This window comes from Schistocerca serialis, chromosome 2 (genome assembly GCF_023864345.2).
Source record: "Schistocerca serialis cubense isolate TAMUIC-IGC-003099 chromosome 2, iqSchSeri2.2, whole genome shotgun sequence".
In the NCBI taxonomy this organism is placed as follows: Eukaryota; Metazoa; Arthropoda; class Insecta; order Orthoptera; family Acrididae; genus Schistocerca; species Schistocerca serialis.
The window spans coordinates 502797679-502819857 of record NC_064639.1 but is presented as its reverse complement, the minus strand read 5'-3'; the positions used below and the strand labels follow the sequence as shown (position 1 = coordinate 502819857).

Below are 22179 nucleotides of genomic sequence, written 5' to 3'. Positions count from 1 at the left end.
GCGACTTGCACATCGATGGGGATGAAATAATGATGGCCACGCGGGATTAGCCGAGCGGTCAGAGGCGCTGCACTCATGGACTGTGCGGCTGGTCCTGGCGGAGGTTCGAGTCCTCCCTCGGGCATGGGTGTGTGTGTTTGTCCTTAGGATAATTTAGGTTAAGTAGTGTGTAAGCTTAGGGACTGATGACCTTAGCAGTTAAGTCCCGTAAGATTTCACACACATTTGAACATTTTTTGAGATAATGATGATTAGAACAACACAACACCCAGTCCCTGAGCGGAGAAAATCTCGAACCCAGCTGGGAATCGAACCCGGGCCCTTGGGATTGACATTCTGTCGCGCTGATCACTCAGCTACCGCGGGCGGACATGTTGCTGATGATGGTCAGTTAGACAAATTGGAAGCAGATAAATGTCTGTTCATTTGCAGGTATCGCTTTTACACATAAAAATGACATCCTTGAAAATTTTGCAACATATTTTTTTATTTTAAAATTAATTTTTGCTGGTGTAATAAATGCTTTTGATCACTCTTAGATGGTTGTAAACCCCAGAATCTTGTGTGTTTGTGATAAATTTGATCAGTACCTGTAATATTCCGCTGGTCGGGTGCCCAGCACAAGCACGGGCAAAAGGAAAAGAATGGAGCCCTTTGTGACAGACAGAGTGACCAATTAACGAAATATTCAGTTTGCGTAATAAATGGTTCAACTGGCTCTGAGCACTATGGGACTTAACATCTGAGGTCATCAGTCCCGTAGAACTTAGAAATACTTAAACCTAATTAACCTAAGGACATCACACACATCCATGCCCGAGGCAGGATTCGAACCTGTGACCGCAGCGGTCGCGCGGTTCCAGACTGAAGCGCCTAGAACCGCCTAGCCACTCCGGCCGGTATTTTGCGTAATAATTCATCTCTTCAAGGAATGCGACAACCTAACAGAGGATCAAGCCAGGAGCCCAAACTTTACCCGCATTCATTGGCCACTACAAACCGTAGAATCGATAAGCGACTTTCTTCCCGCATCTTTTCCTGTATATATGACTGATACAGATTTACACTGTTTCCTGCTTGGTTGTATGATGCTCACTGTAATACAATGATGACATTCTGGATCAGTAATGTCAGCTTTGGCTCGGAGGTTCTTGTCGTCAGTGTAGCCAGATTTCTGGATGCTGAGGCTGGCAATTGGGAGGTACAGCGGTTAGCTTGGCGCAGTGTGGTGAATGTCTACTTTGCGTGCCGGGCAGATGCGCGTGCTGGGCACGATGGCGGCGGTGATGATGCTGACGGCGGAGGGCGCGGTGCTGCGCTACTGCGTGACGGCGTGGCCCAAGTGGTCGGAGTACATCGAGGACGAGCAGTCCAACCCCGAGCAGCTGGACGAGGAGGTGAAGGGCGCGGGCCCGCGGCGCGCCTTCCTCGCCGCGCACCTCGCCGTCGCCGGCCTGCTCGCCGCCACGCACCTCGCCGACGTCGCGGCCTCGCTCGCCAGGACACTGCGCGCCCTCTGACCTCACCTGTGGCGCCCCACACACCGCCGTCTCGCGGCCGCTCACAACAACGGTGACAGACTGGGGAGGCGATCGCTGCGATGTGAACTTTCAGTCACCTCTCATAACAGCTGTTGCAACAAACGCGCCGTAGTCGGTTGCCCCACTTAAAAGAAGAACGCGCTTGAGCCGGGTTTTCCTGGGAGCAGGGATCTTGCACAGCGCTAACAGGACGGGGCATTTTGCGTCGTTAGGGACGCAAAAACTTAAATAACTAACGCCTTTGTGTTCTCCCAAAAGACGAAACTGCAAACGCATTAATTATTCAGTCCACACGTGGTGTCTGCGTAGTACGATGGTCGTTCAATAGGCACTGCAGCACTTTTCTTCTGGTTTTATTGACGATTCTAATACACTCTTTTGTCTAGAAAAACCTATTTTTCAAAATAATCTCCAGCCTAAGGCCACTGTACTGGGAGAGTCTGTACTACTCTCCTGGCCCGCCCGGTTGCCCGTGCGGTCTAACGCACGGCTTTCCGGGCGGGAAGGAGCGCCTGGTCCCCGCCACGAATCCGCCCGGCGGATTAGTGGCGAGGTCCGGTGAGCCGGCCAGTCTGTGGATGGTGTTTAGGCGGTTTTCCATCTGCCTCGGCGAAAGCGGGCTCGTTCCCCTTATTTCCGCCTCAGCTACACTATGTCGGCGATTGCTGCGCAAACAAGTTCTCCACGTTCGCGTACACCACCACTACTCTAGCACGCAAACATAGGGGTTACATTCGTTTGGTGTGAGACGTTCCCTGGGGGGGGGGGGGGGGGGTCACCGGGGGCCGAACCGCACAATAACCCTGGGTTCGGTGTGGGGCGGCGGAGTGGTGGACTGCGGTAGTCGTAGTGGGGTCGCGGACCACTGCGCCTGCGGCGGGGACGGAGCCTCTCCGTCGTTGCTAGGTCCCCGGTTAACATAACATAACCACTCTGCTAGTCGACGTCAGAACCAACGTCTTGCTGCATCAGTAACCTCCCCATCATCCACGTACGCATCCAGCGGAGTGCATAAAAGTCGGAAGATGCAAGAACCTGGGGATGAGAGAGGACACTCCAATGACAGACGCCTCGCCAACGTCTCACCGCGCTATTGTTCACTGACAAGTCCCCACAGACAGGCTGCAAGTGCCTATGAATATCTGCGATGCTACGCTTTTCCGTGAAAAGAAATCCAGTAACAACTCTCCGCTTGGAACACATCTTCGTTTCAGACACCAATTTAAAGACTAGTTACAGCGCCGTTACTTATTGGAATTTCACTGAATTGTGAAGGCTACACCGGGAATATTTCACGATGTCCCACAGCAAATTCCGCATTTTTTCAAGCGAAACTGGTCGAGAAACAATATGTGTTGCATTACTTATTGAACGCCTCTCGTACAGCGTATGAAAGCAGTTATCGTATTGTTGTTATGAATAATTTTTACTATTTGGAAGAAATTCAATGAAAATATAATCGTTTTACAGATCTATAACACACAACAAAAACTTCTGCTACATACAACCACAAAAAATTTACATAAATTTCAGCCTGTTTTATACGCAAATAAAGCATAGAACTTATACAAAATGTTTTCCCTCTCCGTAATATATGATGTATTACTAATACTCATCAATAAGGCCATTTAGTGAAAAGCCGAGTGCTTGAGTGACAATAGTCACTTGTTTGAGTAAGTTCACTACGAGGTGTTGCAGGCGTGTGAGTGGTCAATCTGGGGAACGAAGCTGGCGATTGCTGAGGGGACTAATACCTTTCATTATCGTACATAGTCTGTGAACTAGAACGGTATTGACGCTCTTCATTTAACACTCCCAGCCGGCCGCGGTGACCGAGCGGTTCTAGGCGCTGCAGTCTGGAACCGCGCGACTGCTACGGTCGCAGGTTCGAATCCTGCCTCGGGCATGGATCTATGTGATGTCCTTAGGTTAGTTAGGTTTAAGTAGTTCTAAGTTCTACGGGACTGATGACCTCAGATGTTAAGTCACATAGTGCTCACAACCATTTTTTTAAACACTCCCATCCCCGTGATGATTCGGAAAACTCCAGTGTCGGTGTGAGAACTGGTATCTGGCCGAATTTTTTTCACGGTCGTAGTCATGGTTCTGAAGAACATATCTATGCTTCATCCTCTTGTGGTGGTGGTTTCGACAACTCTTCCAGACAATTTGGAAAGCGGAGTCTATCTTCCTTGATCTCATTTAAATACCTGAGAAGGGAACTCATTCCTTCTTCTTTCTGGTCGGAGGACATTCGGATGTGGCTAAAAGAGGTGGTCCCGATAGTTGATGAGATTCGGAAGAATGTGGTTCACACTTCATTGTTTCTGGACAATTATCGTCCCTGTTGCTGCAAGGGCCTTCCTTGGGTTCCTCTGACATTTTGGGGCAAAATTCCGTACTTTAAAAAAGTGTCATGCCATCTTCCACATAGTCTAGAAACTCAGCCTATCGCTGTAGCTCGCTATTTTGTTTTTTTGCAGCAGACCCTATGTTACCCACTTCTTCTTTTGTCTGTGGTCTGTAATGATCCCTTCGTGAAACCATGTAGCACATTGCTGGCACTTTATCCAGGTTACTGCTTGTCTGATGTCTTCCTCGGACCATGACGCACTTGGCTTTTTCCCTTTGCGTGCACGGACCATCTGAAAAGAAACCAATGCAACACATCTAACTTACAGGTAACGTGGAGACAATCTTAACTGATTGGTTGGTTGGTTGGTTTAGGCGAAGGAACCAAATAGCGAGGTCATCAGTCCCATCGGATTAGGGAAGGATGGGGAAGGAAGTCCGCCGTGCCCTGTCAAAGGAACTATCCCGGCATTTGCCTGAAGTGATTTAGGGAAATCACGGAAAACCTAAATCAGGATGGCCAGACGTGGGGTTGAACCGTCGTCCTTCCGAATGCGAGTCCACAATCTTAACTGACCAAAGATACTTGGAAAACTACCGTACTCTAGGCTTACTTATGGTTGTTTACAGCAGCCTATGATAGTTTTACAGCTCTAGGTAATGCCATTGTTCAAACAATACTTTCCCATTTATCTTGACACTGTTATATGGCAACGAGGAAATTCACAGTGACAACGTCCAACTGATATCTTGGTTTTACTTTTAGCTTCCCGTTTGCAATCTGCACCATACCCGGAAATATAGTGACAGACTAAAAACAGTTGCCCGTTCTTGTCGCAAAATGAAGCTCTTCCAATTCTAGAGTAATCTCGTTCTATAACATACTTAAATAGCTGATTCCTACCGGGTGGTTCGGTATGAAAGTAGAAACAGTTACCGAACGCGGAGGCGCTGTAGTTAGCACAATGAACTCGCGACCGGCCATCCCGATTTAGGTTTCCCATGATTTCCCTAAATCGGTTTAGGCAAATGCCAGGATGGATACTTTGAAAGGGCACATATCGACTTTCTTTCTCATCCTTCCCTAATCCAATGGGATCGATGACCTCGCTGTTTGGTTCACGCTCCCAAATCAACCAACCAACCACAGCCAATTAACTGATCATCAGTCAGACAACGACATACATTCAAAGAGAAGCGCTGAGGCAGTAACGTGTGTATTTCCATAGTGCTACTTGTGAGAAGCGGTTGTCTGTGATTCCTTCACGAGTGAATGCAGTTTCAACAAGCATACATGAAAGTATTAGTCAACTAAGAGTTATTTAAGCTAGATTACTAAACGCTCGTAAAATTTACGATTATAGTAGGGTATAAGACAGGACATGTAGTACCTAATTTGGTACGTAACAAACAATGGAGATCTAATAACTGTAAATAACTAATGCATAACCTATAAATTATGACTTCATTTGAATAAAATTTGTAGTAGTAAAATTTACGATGATTTAGTAGCAATTTAGCAATCTTCCCCCTTTAATGTCCCAGGGTTAAAGGAAAAAATAGATGTAATTCAATTGTGTCTCCTGTAAGGTTCAAATGGGTTCAAATGGCTCTGAGCACTATGGGACTTAACATCTGAGGTCATCAGTCCCCTAGAACTTAGAACTACTTAAACCTAACTAACCTAAGGACATCACACACAACCATGCCCGAGGCCGGATTCGAACCTGCGACCGTAGTGGTCACGCGGTTCCAGACTGAAGCGCCTAGAACCGCTCGACCACCACGGCCGGCCTCCTGTAAGGTGCTTCATCCGTTGTCACTACGCAAGAAACGAGCCACGTTGTTTTTGATTTACCCGTGCTGTAGCTTTTTCCAAACAGACACTTTTCCAAACTCTGCAGCTGCTTCTCGCAGAACTGCACTATGTTGGCTGAAATCCTTTTCTGCATCCCATTTTGTTCATTACCACGCTACTGGTAATTGTACCCATCTAACAAATATGTTCAAAACAATTGCAAACATGTTTAATATTCTTAAATGCGGCAGTCTGAGGCAGATAAGACATAGATTTCAAACCAAACTCAAGAATGTAAATAATTTATCGACACATTCACAACGTATGGTGTTGTCCACAAATATTAATCACGTCTATTTACGTTTTACAACTTGTTTACATCTGACGTGAGATCGATAGGACCTTACCGGTTCTTACGGGTAGCACGGTTTAATGTGGTATCTGAAACGCGGTACTGCTAGATCTCTTCACGAACGCAAAGCACTCGCAGACCAGGACGTCACGTGAACAGCAAGAAAAATCCCAGGATCAACAATCGGCCCAAGATATCTGCTTTTGTATTCTGACTCCCGTGCAGACATCAATCCAATATTAAAAAAACTGCAAACAAAACAGTTACCGACTATGAAATTTCTGAATGGGAACAATTTTTCAAGATCATCTGCATGGAAGGAAGTGAGGAGAAAAGAAAAGTCGCAAGTCACAACGTCAATGAAAGACAAAGATTATTGAGAGATCAAATAATTCAACTATTTTATTCAGGACATTTTGAAGGCTGGATTTCTGGGCATAGCCGAAATAATGAGTTCACAAACAAATTTGAGAGAAGACATGTCATACACAAACAACTCGTATGTCTTATTAAGGAACATACACCGAGTGGTTGTAATTGAAGTGCACCGACTCACATAGGTCCAGAGAGGGCTGTAACTATCGTATTGCAGCGAAACTTGGTAGTTACTCTAATGCGTTAATGCGAAACCGATTTGTGGTAAAAAATTAGATCCAATTTTGCCTACCAGGTAGAAATCTGGCGCTGTCAATGCAAGAAAGATGTATAGAAATGTTGCCGTATGTAATCGATTAGGAACAGGACGTGGGAAAAAAGGTCAAATAAATGAGAAAGGCATAGTTGATTTTATTATTAAACCCCGCTCAAACAATTTGTTCAATATGAGACGTCGACGAGATGCTGTATCCGCAAAACGATATTGAGTAACATTTGTTCACAGCAGTTCCGGTGATTGCTGCTGTTCACATAAAGCAGTTTCACTAACAGCGCACGGTCTCTCTTCTCGATAGCCACACTGTTCACCCACGTTGTGGCTTCTCAGATGAAAGCACATGTGACATTACAGCCTTTATCACTGCGATTTTTAACATGTAAAAGTTTTTTTTTTCTGTATTTGCGTCAGTATGTGCGAACTTCTAACATATACCAATGAATGTTGTAACCAGATATCTTTGCCGCGCTCCTGAAAAGCGCAGAATATCACGATAGCTATAAACTGTTATACGCTGCTATCGATCAGTAAAAAAAAAAAAAAAAAACCGATGCACCTATGTTTCAAAATAACAATTGCCAGTTTTTACTTCTGCAGGGAGCCGCGTCGCTGTCTAGCTCTTCTGTGAATGTGTTGCGAGTCGGACGCAAAAGTATTGTGCTCCATCTGATATAATCATTTTTATTGTAAAGTTAAGAGTTTAAGTGATTAAAAATATATGTAGCCACAAACAAGCGAGAATGTATATCGTGAAAAATTCGCTCCACCGCCACAATGGGTGGCCATGTTAATGTAAGTTTCCGTTTCATATTATAATACTTGAAGCCTTGAAGTTTATTTAATTTCAAAGAAAATCTCTCAACCTTATTTTCATTAATTATACTTATGATAATCCTTCCTGTTTAAAAGATGTATGCAGCTTATGATCCAGCGTGTGTTCTGTCGGAACAGGAGGCTGTCGTGACGACATCGCTATAGTATTTATTCCAAGTTCTTTCAGTTCCGTTTATATGTTCGTACAAATCCAATCAGTTGGTCCCTTAGGTTTCTTTCATGTAACTTCCGTCTGTTTTCTCCGCGCGATCTTCCTCCGAAAAAAAATTTCTGTTCATTTTCTTTAGTAATTTTCGATATCGCGAAGGAGAAAAGACAGCCGCCTCCTGCTCCGAACGGAACACTACGACTTTTCTAACGTCGGAGAGTACCGCACGAATTTTCCGCTAAAAGGTAATAGAGTTTCTTAAAGCTGGATCAATTACACATGTTGCTGCTGTTCTCCGACAAATCTGGTGTGATTAATAGTAATTTATTCTGTCACGACAAAAAGAACCAATTTTATTTTTACCAAAGCAACAAAGCTTTCAATTAAATTACTAAGAAAAAAAAAAAATCATACCAGACACACGATGTCACAATGTCACACAAACAGTGTACAGTGCCAAATTTGCACCTGGTGGCCACAACTGGAACTATTTTTTTCCAGCGTAAATCGGTTCCGCATTAGCGCATCATCTACACTGATAAGCCTGTGCACTGCCTTAATGGCGTTGCAGGCGCGTGACGTGTAACAAAAGTATGTAAGCGGAGCAGATATGGCGGATGAATCTAGCGAAGACATGGCCGCAAATGAGGAAATCCACTGAGATAAGCGACTTCGACAAATGGCAGATTATTATCACACAGAGTTTGTAAACGAGTATCTCAAAAACGGCGCAGTTGGTCGAATGTTGACGTGCAGTTGTCTTGAGCGTCTACGAAAAGAGGTAGTTGACAACTGACCAATAGGCGCTAAACGATTGGACATCCACAACTCTTCACAGAACGTGTGGTTCGGAAGCTTGTCTGCTCTGTAAAGAATGATAGGTCGTGATCCGTGGCATCTCGGCCGAAAGAGCACAATCCTGGTGCACCCACAAATGTTTCGCAGCACGCCGTTCACCGTACATTATAGAACATAGAGCTCCGCAACTGACCACCCCTACGCGTTCACATGTTGACCCAACGATATCGTCAGTTAAAATTGCAGTGGGCACAGGATCATCGGAATTCGATCGTCAACCAATGGAAACGTGTCGGCTCTTCGGGTGAATCACATGTTTTCTACGCTTGGTCGCTGGTCCTATCCACAAACGCCGCCATCGGGCTGAACGGCGGCTCGAAACGGGCAGCGCGCCACGGACGCGGACTGGCGGGCGCAGTATTATGCTATGGGAGACAGGGAGACATTCTCCTGCGCTTGCATATAGTAAACGAAGACACGGTGAGCCTACGAACCACCTGCATCCCTCCATGCTTGATGTCTTTCCCGACAGCGATGTCGTCTTTCAGCAGTATAATTGTCTCGGAGCCCGAACCGTGTTACAGTGGTATGAGAAGCATTACAGTGAACCCACGTTGGTGTCTCGGCGACTAAATTCGCCTGATGTAAATCCTATGGAAGCCATCTGAGCCGCCATCGGACGCCATCACCGCGTACGCAAATCAGCGGCCCGTTATTTACGCGGATTGCATGACCTGTGCGTAGACATCTAATGCCACATACTTCCATAGATATACCAAAAACTGTCGGCTCCCTGATACGCAGAATCAGTGATGTGTTTCGTTCCAAGGAAGGACAAACAAGCTATTGCCCAGGTGATCATAATATTTTGGCTCATCAGTGTATCTAGCAATGCAATAATTAGAGCCCACAATGAGCCTCCGACAGTAGCCGCACTTTAGTTATAACCACCCGGTACCCGAGCGACCGCTACGGTCGCAGGTTCGAATCCTGCCTCGGGCATGGATGTGTGTGATGTCATTAGGTTAGTTACGTTTAATTAGTTCTAAGTTCTAGGTGACTGATGACCTCAGAAGTTAAGTCGCATAGTGCTCAGAGCCATTTGAACCATTTGAGCCATCCGGTACTTTGCGACCTGACGTTCTTGAGTTACAGGCACATGAGAGAAAAATTGGTCACGGTACGCAGTGCATCATGGCCATCAAATGCAATTATCCTGTTTCTAAGTCTTCGCTATATCACATCAGTCGTTTACATATGAGATTCTGGGTCATGTAAGAGCCACAAATCGTTTCAACTCACTGACAATGCATAGGTCCAGCGACGCTTGTTGCGTGTTCGACACTTTCACCTGTCCGACGTCTAACGATTTCCTTTCTTTGAAGGCATGCCAAGAGGATGCGAACATTATTCCAACTGGCTGTTGATATACTTTCCGGGATGTGAGGTCGTGGTCCAAGAACTTTTCTGCTCCTTACGTTTCGTCCAGAACTGCGCTGGACTTCCTCAGAGGCGCTGCTCCGCTGAGTCTTGCCGACTAAAGACTCAGCGGAGCAGCGCCTCTGAGGAAGTCCAGCGCAGTTCTGGACGAAACGTAAGGAGCAGAAAAGTTCTTGGACCACGACCTCACATCCCGGAAAGTATATCAACAGCCATGTCACCCGGTCGTGAAAGCCTTCATTCTACCATTATTCCAACTGTTATCAGAACACAGACGATGGCCGAATTAATTATAGCTTTCACGGCATTCTACCGTGCCTGACAGATGAAGGACCACTGCTGCGAAGCTATCAAGCAAATACTGACGCTCAGGCCATAAAGTTTCAAAGCCTGTTAAAAGTGTAGCCTGACATGCCTTTAATGGATCATATGTTGTGTGTATTTGTCACTATCCACTCTCAGAAATTTAAGGTCTTGAATATGTATATAACTCATAAATAACATGCGTAAAAAGAATGTCGTCACTTCTGCATCCATGGTGTCTGTAAAACAGTACTGTTACGTAAGATAGTTCAGTTAGGCGAATGCTAAAATAAATAGGCATTTTCGCCGGCCACGGTGGCCCAGCGGTTCTAGGCACTTCAGCCAACCCGGAACCGTGTGACTGCTACGGTCGCAGGCTCGAATCCTGCCTCGGGCATGGATGTGTGTGATGTCCTTAGATTAGTTAGGTTTAAGTAGTTCTAAGTTCTAGAGGACTGATGACCTCAGATGTTAAGTCCCATAGTTCTCAGAGCCATTTGAACCAAATACGCATTTTCAGCTGTTGCACAGACCATGGCCCGGGAAGCAACAATCTATTGCCCACTTGCGCTATGTAGATTGATATCAGGCTTCTGTCGAGGGCCAAATCGTTTTCTCGGTATGAAGTCTTAAGAGTGCCAATCGAAATAGGTCTTTATAGTAAACACTGATTATTTACGGTTAAATGTGTGTAACGAAGTCCCAGATGCTATGAGCTGATTTGGTACTCCATTTTTGAATTCTTGAAAGCCAACCACCTACAGTGTATGGTGTTGCAGTTACGAACGGAAGAATTATGAGGAAGTTTCAACAAGGGATTCATTCATCACAGATAATTGAAAAATCAAGTGGAGAACGGAAAAGTGCAAGACAGACACATAAACCTAGACGAGATACAAACTTTTCTTACCAAACTATTTCTAGTTCTTTTCTTGGTGAAACTGTTTCCGCTGGCCGCTGTGGCTGAGCGGTTCTAGGCGCTTCAGTCTGGAACTGCGCGACTGCTACGGTCGCAGGTTCGAATCCTGCCTCGGGTGTGTATGTGTGTGATGTTCTAAGGTTAGTTACGTTTACGTAGTTCTAAGTTCTAGGGGACTGATGACCTCAGATGTTAAGTCCCACAGTGTACAGAGCCATTTGAATCAAATACGCATTTTCAGCTGTTGCACAGACGAAGTAATTAAAATAATGTGTTCGTTCAACAAATATAGACCTTCGTTTGTGACTGACCTTTCGTCGAACAGGCTCTGAAACGCCCTACATTTGGTATCATGGAAAATCACGAAAGCGACAGCCTTTAACATAGAGAACTGTTTACAGCGACAATTCCTAGCCTTTAGAGAGAGTTGAACTCATGAATACCCTGCATCACGAGTGATCTGTTAATTATACAAAGGTTAATCATCATTTCTGTTTTGAAGATATCCCACAACTGTAACAGGGCATTTAAAAGTAATTTATATTGCATCTCTTGCACAAGGGAGTATTTCTGAACATATGTAAAGAACAGAACTGACTAAGCTATGTTGGCGAATAACGCAGCCATTAGATCGTGTTACTCACCAACAATCACTAACGGCGGCGGAGTTCACGTAGATAAAATAACATTTAAACTATTAATATTTTTATCACTTTGTTGTCCGTCTGTTAAGATCCCTTTTTCTCAGGTATGGGTAGAGGTACAACTTGAAATATATGTCACGAACTAAGGTCTTCGGTCCACTGGCAGTATACAAAATTTAAGCTTCTACATCAATGCAGTCAAATGATACGGCCATTTATGTCACGTATTTTGATACTTGCCAATCACTAGTTAAAATCTACAGAAGAACTACCTACAGGGCGGTCAGAAACAGTCTGAACAGCTTGTAAGGGTGTTACACGGTAGGTTGTGCTGAAAAATAACTGTTACCAAAAAAATTCTATACGATAAGTTAGCCAATCAGGTCGCTGCGCGCGAAAATTCAAGCACCCCGACAAAAGACGGTGTCGCCAAACATGTTCTTCGTTTGGTTTCCCTAAAACCGAACAAGAGAGCGATGCAAAAATTGGACAAGTGACTGTAGTAAGGATCGAACCATAGCCAAAGGCTGAGTCTCGTTCGCTACCATCTACGCCGTGAGAAGAACAGATACTAGTTGTATCTGTGCGCTGCCTGAATTAGCGCGTCTAACGGCCTGATTTTTTTTCCCGCTATTCGAACTAGGAGTATGATTGCGTAATTAGTTCTTACCTGCCTTCTCAAAATAACATTTTGACTGTTTCGAAGCAGAATTCATTTTTTATTGCTTACAAGCGCAGTATGTTTTATCACTTCACGGGCAGAGTTTTTTTTTTCTTTTTCTTTCAGTTTTCATGCTAACAAGTAATAGTAATCCATAGACTACAGTGGCGATTGACTTCTTCATCAGTTGTCTACACAATGTTTGCCTTAAAAATGCTACTTTATATTTTATATCCTACACTATTATCCTACCTGGAGTACATTCACACGCAAAATTTTATGCATACATGTTGCTAGGCAGATAAAACTACGTGCATACGTTCCAGTCAATAAGAAAAACTGCGGTGTATGGACCAGACGGATCCTAACGCATAAAGAGAAGAATCTAGACAATTCCTTCATAATTTTATATTTAAATTTCTGTCACGGTTGCGCGTATAAATTAACTGATGTGTAGTTTCGAACGCAGCCGTTCTTTTTCAAACTAGACCTGCATGGAAAGTGCTTGTCAAAGCAAATTTCTACTGACATATTCGCATTTGGGTAACGTCCACACGAACTGCACAGTGCAGTTTCATCTGCTGTATGTATCACGTGTGTAATAAGAACACTCCACATCTGCTGTAAGACTATTTGTTGTGTGGACGCTAGCCAAGTACGTCAGTGGAATTTTGCTTCCATAAGCACTTCTAGTGCACGCCTTCCTCAAGAAAATGATGGACCTACATAAATTCCTTAATAGTTGAGAGTATGATTACCACACATGTCCCAAATGACTCTATTAAGCGAAAGACATTTCTGACCAGTTAACAGTGGCAAATGTACGGTGTAATTAGACTCGCTAGGAAGCCACGCGTTATATATTTCCTACCTCTTCGCTGAACATCAACGCTGGACGTCTACTGTGCCTTCGAAAACAACTGACGGTACGACTTCACGACCAGTAGTACCGACCAGCGGTCTGAGGATGATGTGCCACGTATGTCGACGCTCACACGGCGCACATGCCTTGGGGTCATCACTTTCTCTGTTCTTACGACCGTCCAGCTTACCGAACGACAGCTTTATTAACATTTCAAAATCTTGGCCTCGTAACAGCCCGCTACGCCAACGCCAGGGACGAAACTATGTCGCAAAAATGTTGGCTGTAAACGAGAAAGACCATGTTGCCGGCAAATACCCCAATACCGCCCACAACAGCAGTTACATCATAAATCTACGCATATTCACAAACTACATACGTGCATGCTACTTACTGATCAGTGCAGTGTCGTAAAACTCACAGTACAGACCGTTATTGGTAAACACACAAAGTAGATTAATGTTACCACTAAGATTTCATATAACCAATATTCATTAGCGACCATCCATTTTGCGTCGGGAGAATACATTGTCACTACTAATGGACCCTCCACATTCCGCTTGCAAAAAGCAACGTGTCATTTCGATCACCGTCATGTTAAGGAATTTTATTTCGACTATCTTGTTACAACATACACAGGAGGGCCATTCCATTACTTGAACTGGTCACTTTATAGGATCATCAGGTTAAACGCGAACATATGGTGGGAACGACTTTTTTTCGTTGAGCAAGTTAGTCCACGACATTTATAGAGCAATGCGAGCCTCGCCAATGAAGTGTGGGAGTTTTCTTAGTTGAGTACGCTAAATGCTTTCATATAATCAACTAATCGTCTCCAACAGCTCATGACGAAATAGCATGATGTTCAAATAGTAGACAGTGGTTCTGGTAGACAGTTTTTGACATTACAAATAATCTACCATTCACTCCGTCGTGGAAACAGTTATACCACGTGTACAGGAAGAGACAACTAAAACTTGCAAAATGTATTACACGAATAGTAGCCACAAAATACCACACATTCACAGTACAGTATTATTGAATATCTTTTCCGAAACTGCACGTAAGTATTATTGTAAAGAAGTTGTTCAAAATATAAGGACTAGCTGAACAGTAACGCATTAGATGCTTTACCATTCCAGCAGTTTGGTACCCTAGCTGCGCCGTTGCGACGTTCCTAACAGAAAAGTTCGAGTGAGCGTCGCCTAACGGCGACATATCTGGAGACAGAGCTGGTCACGCAGAACGTCCATCGTGACCAACTACCGTACTCCAAAATGTACTGGGGAATACAGAGTTCATAAAATATTTCCAGAAATAGGTGCAAATAAATGGCCAAGAAGAATGATACAGTCCGGCGCCCGTGGCGGCCACGCGAATGGCTGGGCCAAGCCAGCGTTCGCAACACGGGCTGTCCAGCAACGTGGTGACGTTTCATTCAGGTAATCTCGTACACCTGTTGAAAGATGAAATCCCTGCTATCAGTTTCAAATTGTGGCATGATGCACAACTGCAGCATGTAGAGACAGGTGATATCATTGACACTTCTTTCGGCGAAGATGATGGTTTCATAGACGGTCTTGTTGGACATGGAACGGAATACGTTAACTGTCTCAGAATAACGGACGTATTCGATGGTTGAACATGGAGTCTCTGTCCTCGATATGGTTGTTTCTGTCGGCTGACCTTTCCCGACAGATGAAAAATGGCTTCATCATTGAAGATTACTTTGCTTACAAGTCGTCATTTTCACCATGGTTCTGTACATAAACGCAGAACTGCAGAAGGCGCAATTTTTGTTGCAACTTGTACGACTTCCCTTTTAATGGCTTAAGATGGTTTTCCCTCACTTCTGGCAGAGGCATGTTCACTTCCGCACTAGGTCGACAGGTAGACGTTGTGGGACTTCGCAACATCTTGTCCTCACGTGGTCCACTGTTTGTTCCGACACACCTGGTAGGCCCCAACATTTTGCATAGCATTCCCCTCGAATTTCTTTTACCAGTTCACTATACTGTAGTTAACTAGTGGTGTGAAACGTGTCTCGGGAAGCTCTTTGCACACTCACGACCGATCGGGAATGTGCAAATTCCAACCCACAAAATACTGTCTCTGCCTGGTTCGCCCCCCATTTTCAGCAACTACTGTCGATGCCGCCCCAGTTCGCAATTTCCCAAATTCGCCGAAATAAAAAAGTGAGAGTTTATCTTTCACATACTGAATCATTTGTTACGTTATTTTTACTCATTTACTTACACCGATTTTTTAAAATGTTTCATGGCCTTAATAATACCCTGCACTTCAAGATGGTCCTCAACATCGCCAGCGGAGTTTGACCGAACCCTATAATATTAAAACTTAGAACGCTTACGGATTATCAGCGATCGGGAAATGGTAACATTCGGCAACGTGCATCTGCAGACCAGGGACACCTGACAACAAATTATTTAACAAACATCGCTTAATCTCCTCTGCGGGTTTGTCGGTATAGTTCAGACACACGCTGAATAGCTGCGTAAAGAATTGCAGGACGGTGAACCTTATACAGCACAGACACCTGTTCCATGTATTCAGTGTAGACTTTTTCAGTATGCTGTATAATTTCGCACATTATGTGTTGCTCTTAGAAACCGAGGATGTTTTGATCATCAATGTGTAAATAAAAAAAAGAGTGTCACTTCTTTCAAAATGTCATCAATTAAAATCGAATAAGCAACAAACAATTTTCAAAATACAAAGGCTTCGATGCGTAATAGAAAATAGCTCACAGTAGACTATCAGAACAACAATACAGTAGCAAAGTTAGTGACAGTCGGCTTTGACAACGTAGGCTATCCAGGAAGAAACAAGAAAATAGTTCTTCTCTAAGCCATGACGGAAAGGCCTGATGCTACAAGACAAAATATTTCTAATCCTCCATCAGTCATCTACAATAATGTCTTCCGCTTCTTCTCATATCAATTCGGGTACTTCCAGGATACTTGGAAATCACTGTCTACATCACTAAAGATAAATGCAAAATAAACCACATAATGGTTAACTGAAACTACGTGAACAAAGGAGCAACATTCTTGGGCGTATTCATCTCTGTCTAAAGCATTCATTGTTTCTTTCTCATAATGAACATGAACTACATCAACTGTTCAATAAGAGCAACGAAAACTCCAATTCGCATTATTGCCTGTTTGAAATCAGAGTGACGCAAGTATAGTTTGCAAGGCAGATTCACAGCATATTTACAAGAGAAAATATGATATATTCTTGACGCACGTTTTCTCGCTATCACACACAAACTGACAGCACGAGAAACTGTAATAACATGATAAGGTAAGGAATGAGGAGGTTCTCCTAAGAATCGATGAAGGAAGGGACATATGGAAAATACTGACAAGAAGAAGGGACAGAATGAAAGAATATATGTTAAGACATCGGGGAATAACTTCCATTGTACTAGAGGGTGCTGTGGAGACTAAAAACTATACAGGAAGACGGGGACTGGTATACACCCAGAAAATAATTGAAGATGAAGGTTGCAGGTGCTACTCTGAGGTGAGGAGGTTGACATGGGAGAGGTATTCATGATGGGCTGTATATAACCTGACAGAAGACTGATGAATCAAAATAAGTAAATAAGTAAAAGTAAAATACAATTGTCGACAGAGAACAGCAGACAAAAAGCAGAATACACTGCAAATTTTGCTCTGGCTATGGAATCTTTAGGACGATATATGCCTTTTAAACTTTTTTTCTGTCTCCTTAACCAAAGGTAGCGCGTAGTGAGTGGCAAGGGATTTGAAAACTTTGACCATTGGTCGATTAGGAAGGAGTTCTGGAGCCAAGTTTTAAAAAACACTGTATGAATTGTAAAATTTAATCTTTGCAGGAACCAACTTAATGAGGAAACTGGCTGATTCACAATGGGCACTCAATCAAATACGGACCCGTAAAAGCATTTTCAGCGAAAAGCACAGAATTGAGGTATGGCCTACTTTGAAAAATATCATATTCTACACATAGAGCGGACAAAATAAAACTGACCACGAAAATATTTAATGCACTTTAAGACAGACAACGCAGCTTACATCATCTTCCCTGTGAGGGGAAGATGAGCGCTGTCTGTCCTAGGGTACCGTACAAGAAATGTTTTCCGGGCCAGTCTCAGTTTGTCCACCCTTTACAAGCAGGATAATGAACATCTATGGAAAAAATTAGTCTCAATCTTTCAGGATAATTCATTGCAGATAATAAATAAGACTCAGAATGCCTCACATCCTACGTGACATCCGAGAATGCAGACACAACGAGTCAGTACGGCAGAGATATTTCCTCTCAACAGGAAATGACAGAAAGAATTGTGTGATATCTAATTAGTTCAATATCTCTGTACCAGACATAAGAAGTTAAGGATATGCGCCGCCGAAATTTAAAACTCATATAACGAGCCACTGTCAGACTACTTTGTCAACTAATGTGGGGGATACATGTTACACTTCTCCTAAATTTAAGTCACAGAATTATCCGATCAAAGATCCGACATGAAACCCGTCGAACGTCTTTGAATTAAATTCGCTAATGGAATCAGTAGGGTTAGACTCAGTGTAGATAGAATGACGTGAAATTATATCAATGAAAATCGTTCAGAGGTATGGAACCTGAAATGTTATGAATGTATCATAAAAAATAGAGATTTGTGCCAGAATGGGACTGGAACCTGCGTCGCCTCTTGATCGCCATTTCGCTGTCTCAACTCAACTCCAGGCCTGATTCACAGGTTCACTGCCAGTGATGTTTCCTCCAATTACTCCCGTACACTGTATCAAGAGGTTCTCCCACGAGGTACATGGGAACAGCAGAAGCCAACTAATAGCCAAGTACAGACCTGTGATATCGCAAGATATATGGGAGTAATGTTTGCCAGGCAGCTTACTTTTAAGAAGCACTGCATGAATTGCAATACTGCGCCTCTGCACAAACCACCTTTTGGAGGAAAGTAGCTGGATCGCAGTGGAGGACTCAACAACGGACAATCTGTACATGAAAAATGACCCACTTCAATGTTCTGTTGCAAAACACGCATGCCAGAGACTCCTATACAGTAAACACTTCATGTAAACATCAAAGCAAATAACCAGGTCATTTGAAACGGAAAGAGGTGAGTCGTGAGAAAAACCTTCCCCAACATCAAACGACAGATCCCGCCTCGTTGCCTCACGAAGCCCTATACAAATTTTGAACAGACTGTGGGCAGGACAGGATATCTTCAAAGACAATTTAGTGAGATTTAGTGGTCTATCCTACCATGCATCAAGTGTGACGACAGGGAAGAGCAAACTAAGAAACACATGCTGCATTATTCGGAGTGTTTTCTACGAATAGATCCAGGTAGCATAGTGGTCATGTCATTGGTCTCACTTTCGAGATGACCGAAGTTTAATTCCCCGTCTGGTCATCTACAACTGGGATTTGCATGGTTTCCCTACATGGCGAAAGGCAATTGTCGGGACGATTCCTTTGAAAAGGTCGCGACTGATTTCCTTCGCAAAGTCGAACTTGTGTCCCGTCTCATACGACCTCGTAGGCGGCTTCTTTCCTTACCCTCTGCTGAAGGTGAACTGATTCAAAGAACGCCAATTAATGTTACAACGCAATGGCACCACTCGAGAATTAACTTAATTGCCTACATACCTCAATTAGTATAATAAATTACACCGAAGTATCAAAACAGAATGTTTAAAATATTTTACCACCTGTAGAGTGCGCGTTACTCCTTCAAGAATCAGAAGACGGTCTACAGCGTTCAATCAATCATTTAAGTAACCTAGGTAAAGAATGAATTTATAAATTTTTTAAGGTAAAAGAAAGATAATGGCGTTCCAAGGCAGAGATCCAGACCCAAGTAAAAACTGTTTTGGATGACATAATATTACAGCAAGTATCACCATTCAGCTATTTAGATTATTACATTGGACATGATAATAATAAAGATCTGGGCCACGTGTTTACCAGCCCTTTTCGAACCTTATATAGCAGCGATTCTGCGTAGCATGAGTTCGACAGGTCCTTCGTACGTTTCTGGAGGCATTTGGCAAAAAAAAGTCTACGTGCAGGACACGAAATTGGGGGCCGGTGCATTGTGGGCGAGGACCTGATGCCCAATGTGTCCTAGATCTGTTCCATCGGGTTCAGATCCGGTGAATGTGGTGGGCAGCATCGAGAATTGACTATGATGCTCCTCACCGCACCATGTAACTGTTTTTGTGACAGTCCGGAACCGCGCTGCTGCTACGGTCGCAGGTTCGAATCCTGCCTCGGGCATCGATGTGTGTGATGTCCTTAGTTAGTTAGGTTTACGTAGTTCTAAGTCTAGGGGACTGATGACCTCACATGTTAAGTCCCACAGTGCTTAGAACCATCTGAACCATTTTGATATCTTTCGGTTACCACGGGCACGCCTAGGGACCGTCTGCTGCTGGACCTCCTCTTCAACAATGTACAGTGATCGGTGTGCTCTGAAACACCTGTGCCTTCACCAGCATTGTACAGATCGCCATATATCCTGCTTTACAGAGCGGTCAAGCCACCGACCTCCACGTTTTGTGTTGAGGCGAGAACGTCAAACACTCTTTCGCCTCCTCAAGGTTTCACTGGCGTTCAACCACTTTCCATAGATGCTGGCCATAAAAATTTGCCACTCGTCAAACTCGGCCACGACAGCAGATTTTCCCATTTTCGGTCCGTACCATGGCTACAATGATGCCCCCTTTGTTTCTGCTTAACTTATACACTTTCCTTACCGTGTCACGGCCGGCCGCGGTGGTCTAGTGGTTCTAGGCGCTCAGTCCGGAACCGCGCGACTGCTACGGTCGCAGGTTCGAATCCTGCCTCGGGCATGGATGTTTGTGATGTCCTTAGGTTAGTTATGTTTAAGTAGTTCTAAGTTCTAGGGGACTGATGACCACAGATGGTAAGTCTCATAGTGCTCAGAGGCATTTGAACCATTTACCGTGTCACGAGCCCGCAGCGCCTCCATTCAGTTTCTAGGTGGGCAGTGGTAATAGTGGCACTTTCTATAACGCGTTGAACACGTCCGTCCGGCCTTGGTCGAATTGATGGCACTATTTCGCCACGTCTGGACGCGATATTGTATTTGCCTCGTATACCATCAAAATTTCACTGTGAATCTGTGTGTAATTTAGACATTTTGAATACCAGAATCGTACTCTCGAGCGTAGTATAACTTTGGAATACGTTTCCAGTCCCCACGGCTATTCACTCCCGCACTGTGATCCTGTATTATCCGTGCTGCAGAAGTAATGTGTCTGTAGGAAACCCGGAAGATGTAATCTTTCCTGACAATGCGCCGCTTTTCTCGTGCAATGGTTCAAATGGCTGTAAGCACTGTGGGACTTAACATCTGAGGTCATCATGTCGCCTAGAACTTAGAACTACTTAAACCTAACTAACCTCAGGACATCACACACATCCATGTCCGAACCTGCGACCGTAGCAGCCGCGTGGCTCCGGACTGAAGCGCCTAGAACCGCTCTACCACGGCGGCCGGCTCTCGTGCAATGGTCTTAGCGTTTTAGGACATGTGTTGCTTACTTTCTGAAGTGCCTACGTATTACGAAAGAAATAGGACGACAAAAACTAGACGCTGAGACATTGCAGGAGAAAATAAACAACTCCCCTAACAACTGTTATGAACACGCATAAAGAATGAATGATGAAAAACTTCCAAAAACAAGCTTCACATTACAAACAATATGGGAGAAGAAGCCTTAGAAGATCTAAGAAAAGATGGTAGGATTTTTTGACGACGAAGTACACTTGAAAGTCTAATGCATGAAATGAAGAAGAACAAGGAATTCAGATCGACCTGAATGCAGTGGAACATCTTGGGAATCAGTCAGATTGTCGACTTCACTCCAGACACCAGTGTCCCTCCGATCAAAAGTATCCGGACACCGTTATGCTATGTGAAATTGAGCACCAGATGTCACGAGAGGCGGATCCGCCAGTATAACAGAAAGCAAGAAGTATTGCGTTGTCAGTAGTGAAGCAGTAACAGCTCAATGGGTCGGTCAGGAGAGCTTTCGAACCTGGACCTGTCACTGTGTCCCCAGAGTAACAAGCCCATCAGGGACATTTCAATCCTGCCAAAGCTCTCCAAGTCAACAGTGGGCGATATGACTGTGAAGTGAAAAGGCGAAAAACAACCACAGGTAAACCAAGGTCAGGTAGACCTCATGTACTGACGGACAGGGATGTCGAACATACCGGAGGGTGGCTGTAAAAAAATCGCATGAAAACAGCGGAAGGAATCCAACGTGCTACGCTCTGTCCAGCTAGCATAATGACTATGCACAAGAGACTGAAAAGAATTGGTAAAAATAGTCGAGCAGCTTCTCATAAGTCACACATCTGTGTAGTCAGTGCTGAGCGATTCCGTGGGTGGTGTAAACAGCAACGGCACTGGACAGTAGATGACTGTTGGAGTGATGACTCATCCTATATCCTGTACCAATCCGATGGAATGGTTTCGGTTTGGCAAATGCCTGGAGAACTTTGCTTGCCATCATGTACTCGTATACCGCTAAGAGTGAGGTACAGAGGAAGTGGTGTTGCGATATGAGGATGTGTTTCGTGGTTAGGATGTATTCCCGTCATTACGCTTAAGAAAACAGCACATGTGAAAGGGATCAGCACATTTTACAACATTCTGTACTGTGTCAGAGGAACAGTTCGCAGACGATATTTGTTTGAATCAGCATGATAAAGCAGCATCTGTGAGTCAATGGTTTGTGGAGAATGATATTCCTGAAATGGAGGGGGCCTGCCGAGTCCCGACCTGAACGCAGTGGAGCACTTTGGG

At 44.1% G+C, this 22179-nt stretch overlaps 1 protein-coding gene across 2 annotated transcripts in view; it reads left to right on the top strand.

Annotated features, from left to right (window-relative positions):
* LOC126457458 (uncharacterized) overlaps nucleotides 1-22179 on the top strand; it is a 54830-nt gene that overhangs the window by 18547 nt on the left and 14104 nt on the right. Inside the window, exon 4 of one of the 2 annotated variants that reach the window (XM_050093749.1) lies at nucleotides 1257-2299. The exons of the other annotated variant lie outside the window; for it this stretch is intronic. Within the exon in view, the coding sequence (XP_049949706.1) occupies nucleotides 1257-1520 (264 nt within the window). The 3' untranslated portion in view covers nucleotides 1521-2299. Of the gene's footprint in view, nucleotides 1-1256; nucleotides 2300-22179 lie in introns of those variants that run through there. 2 annotated transcript variants of the gene reach the window in all.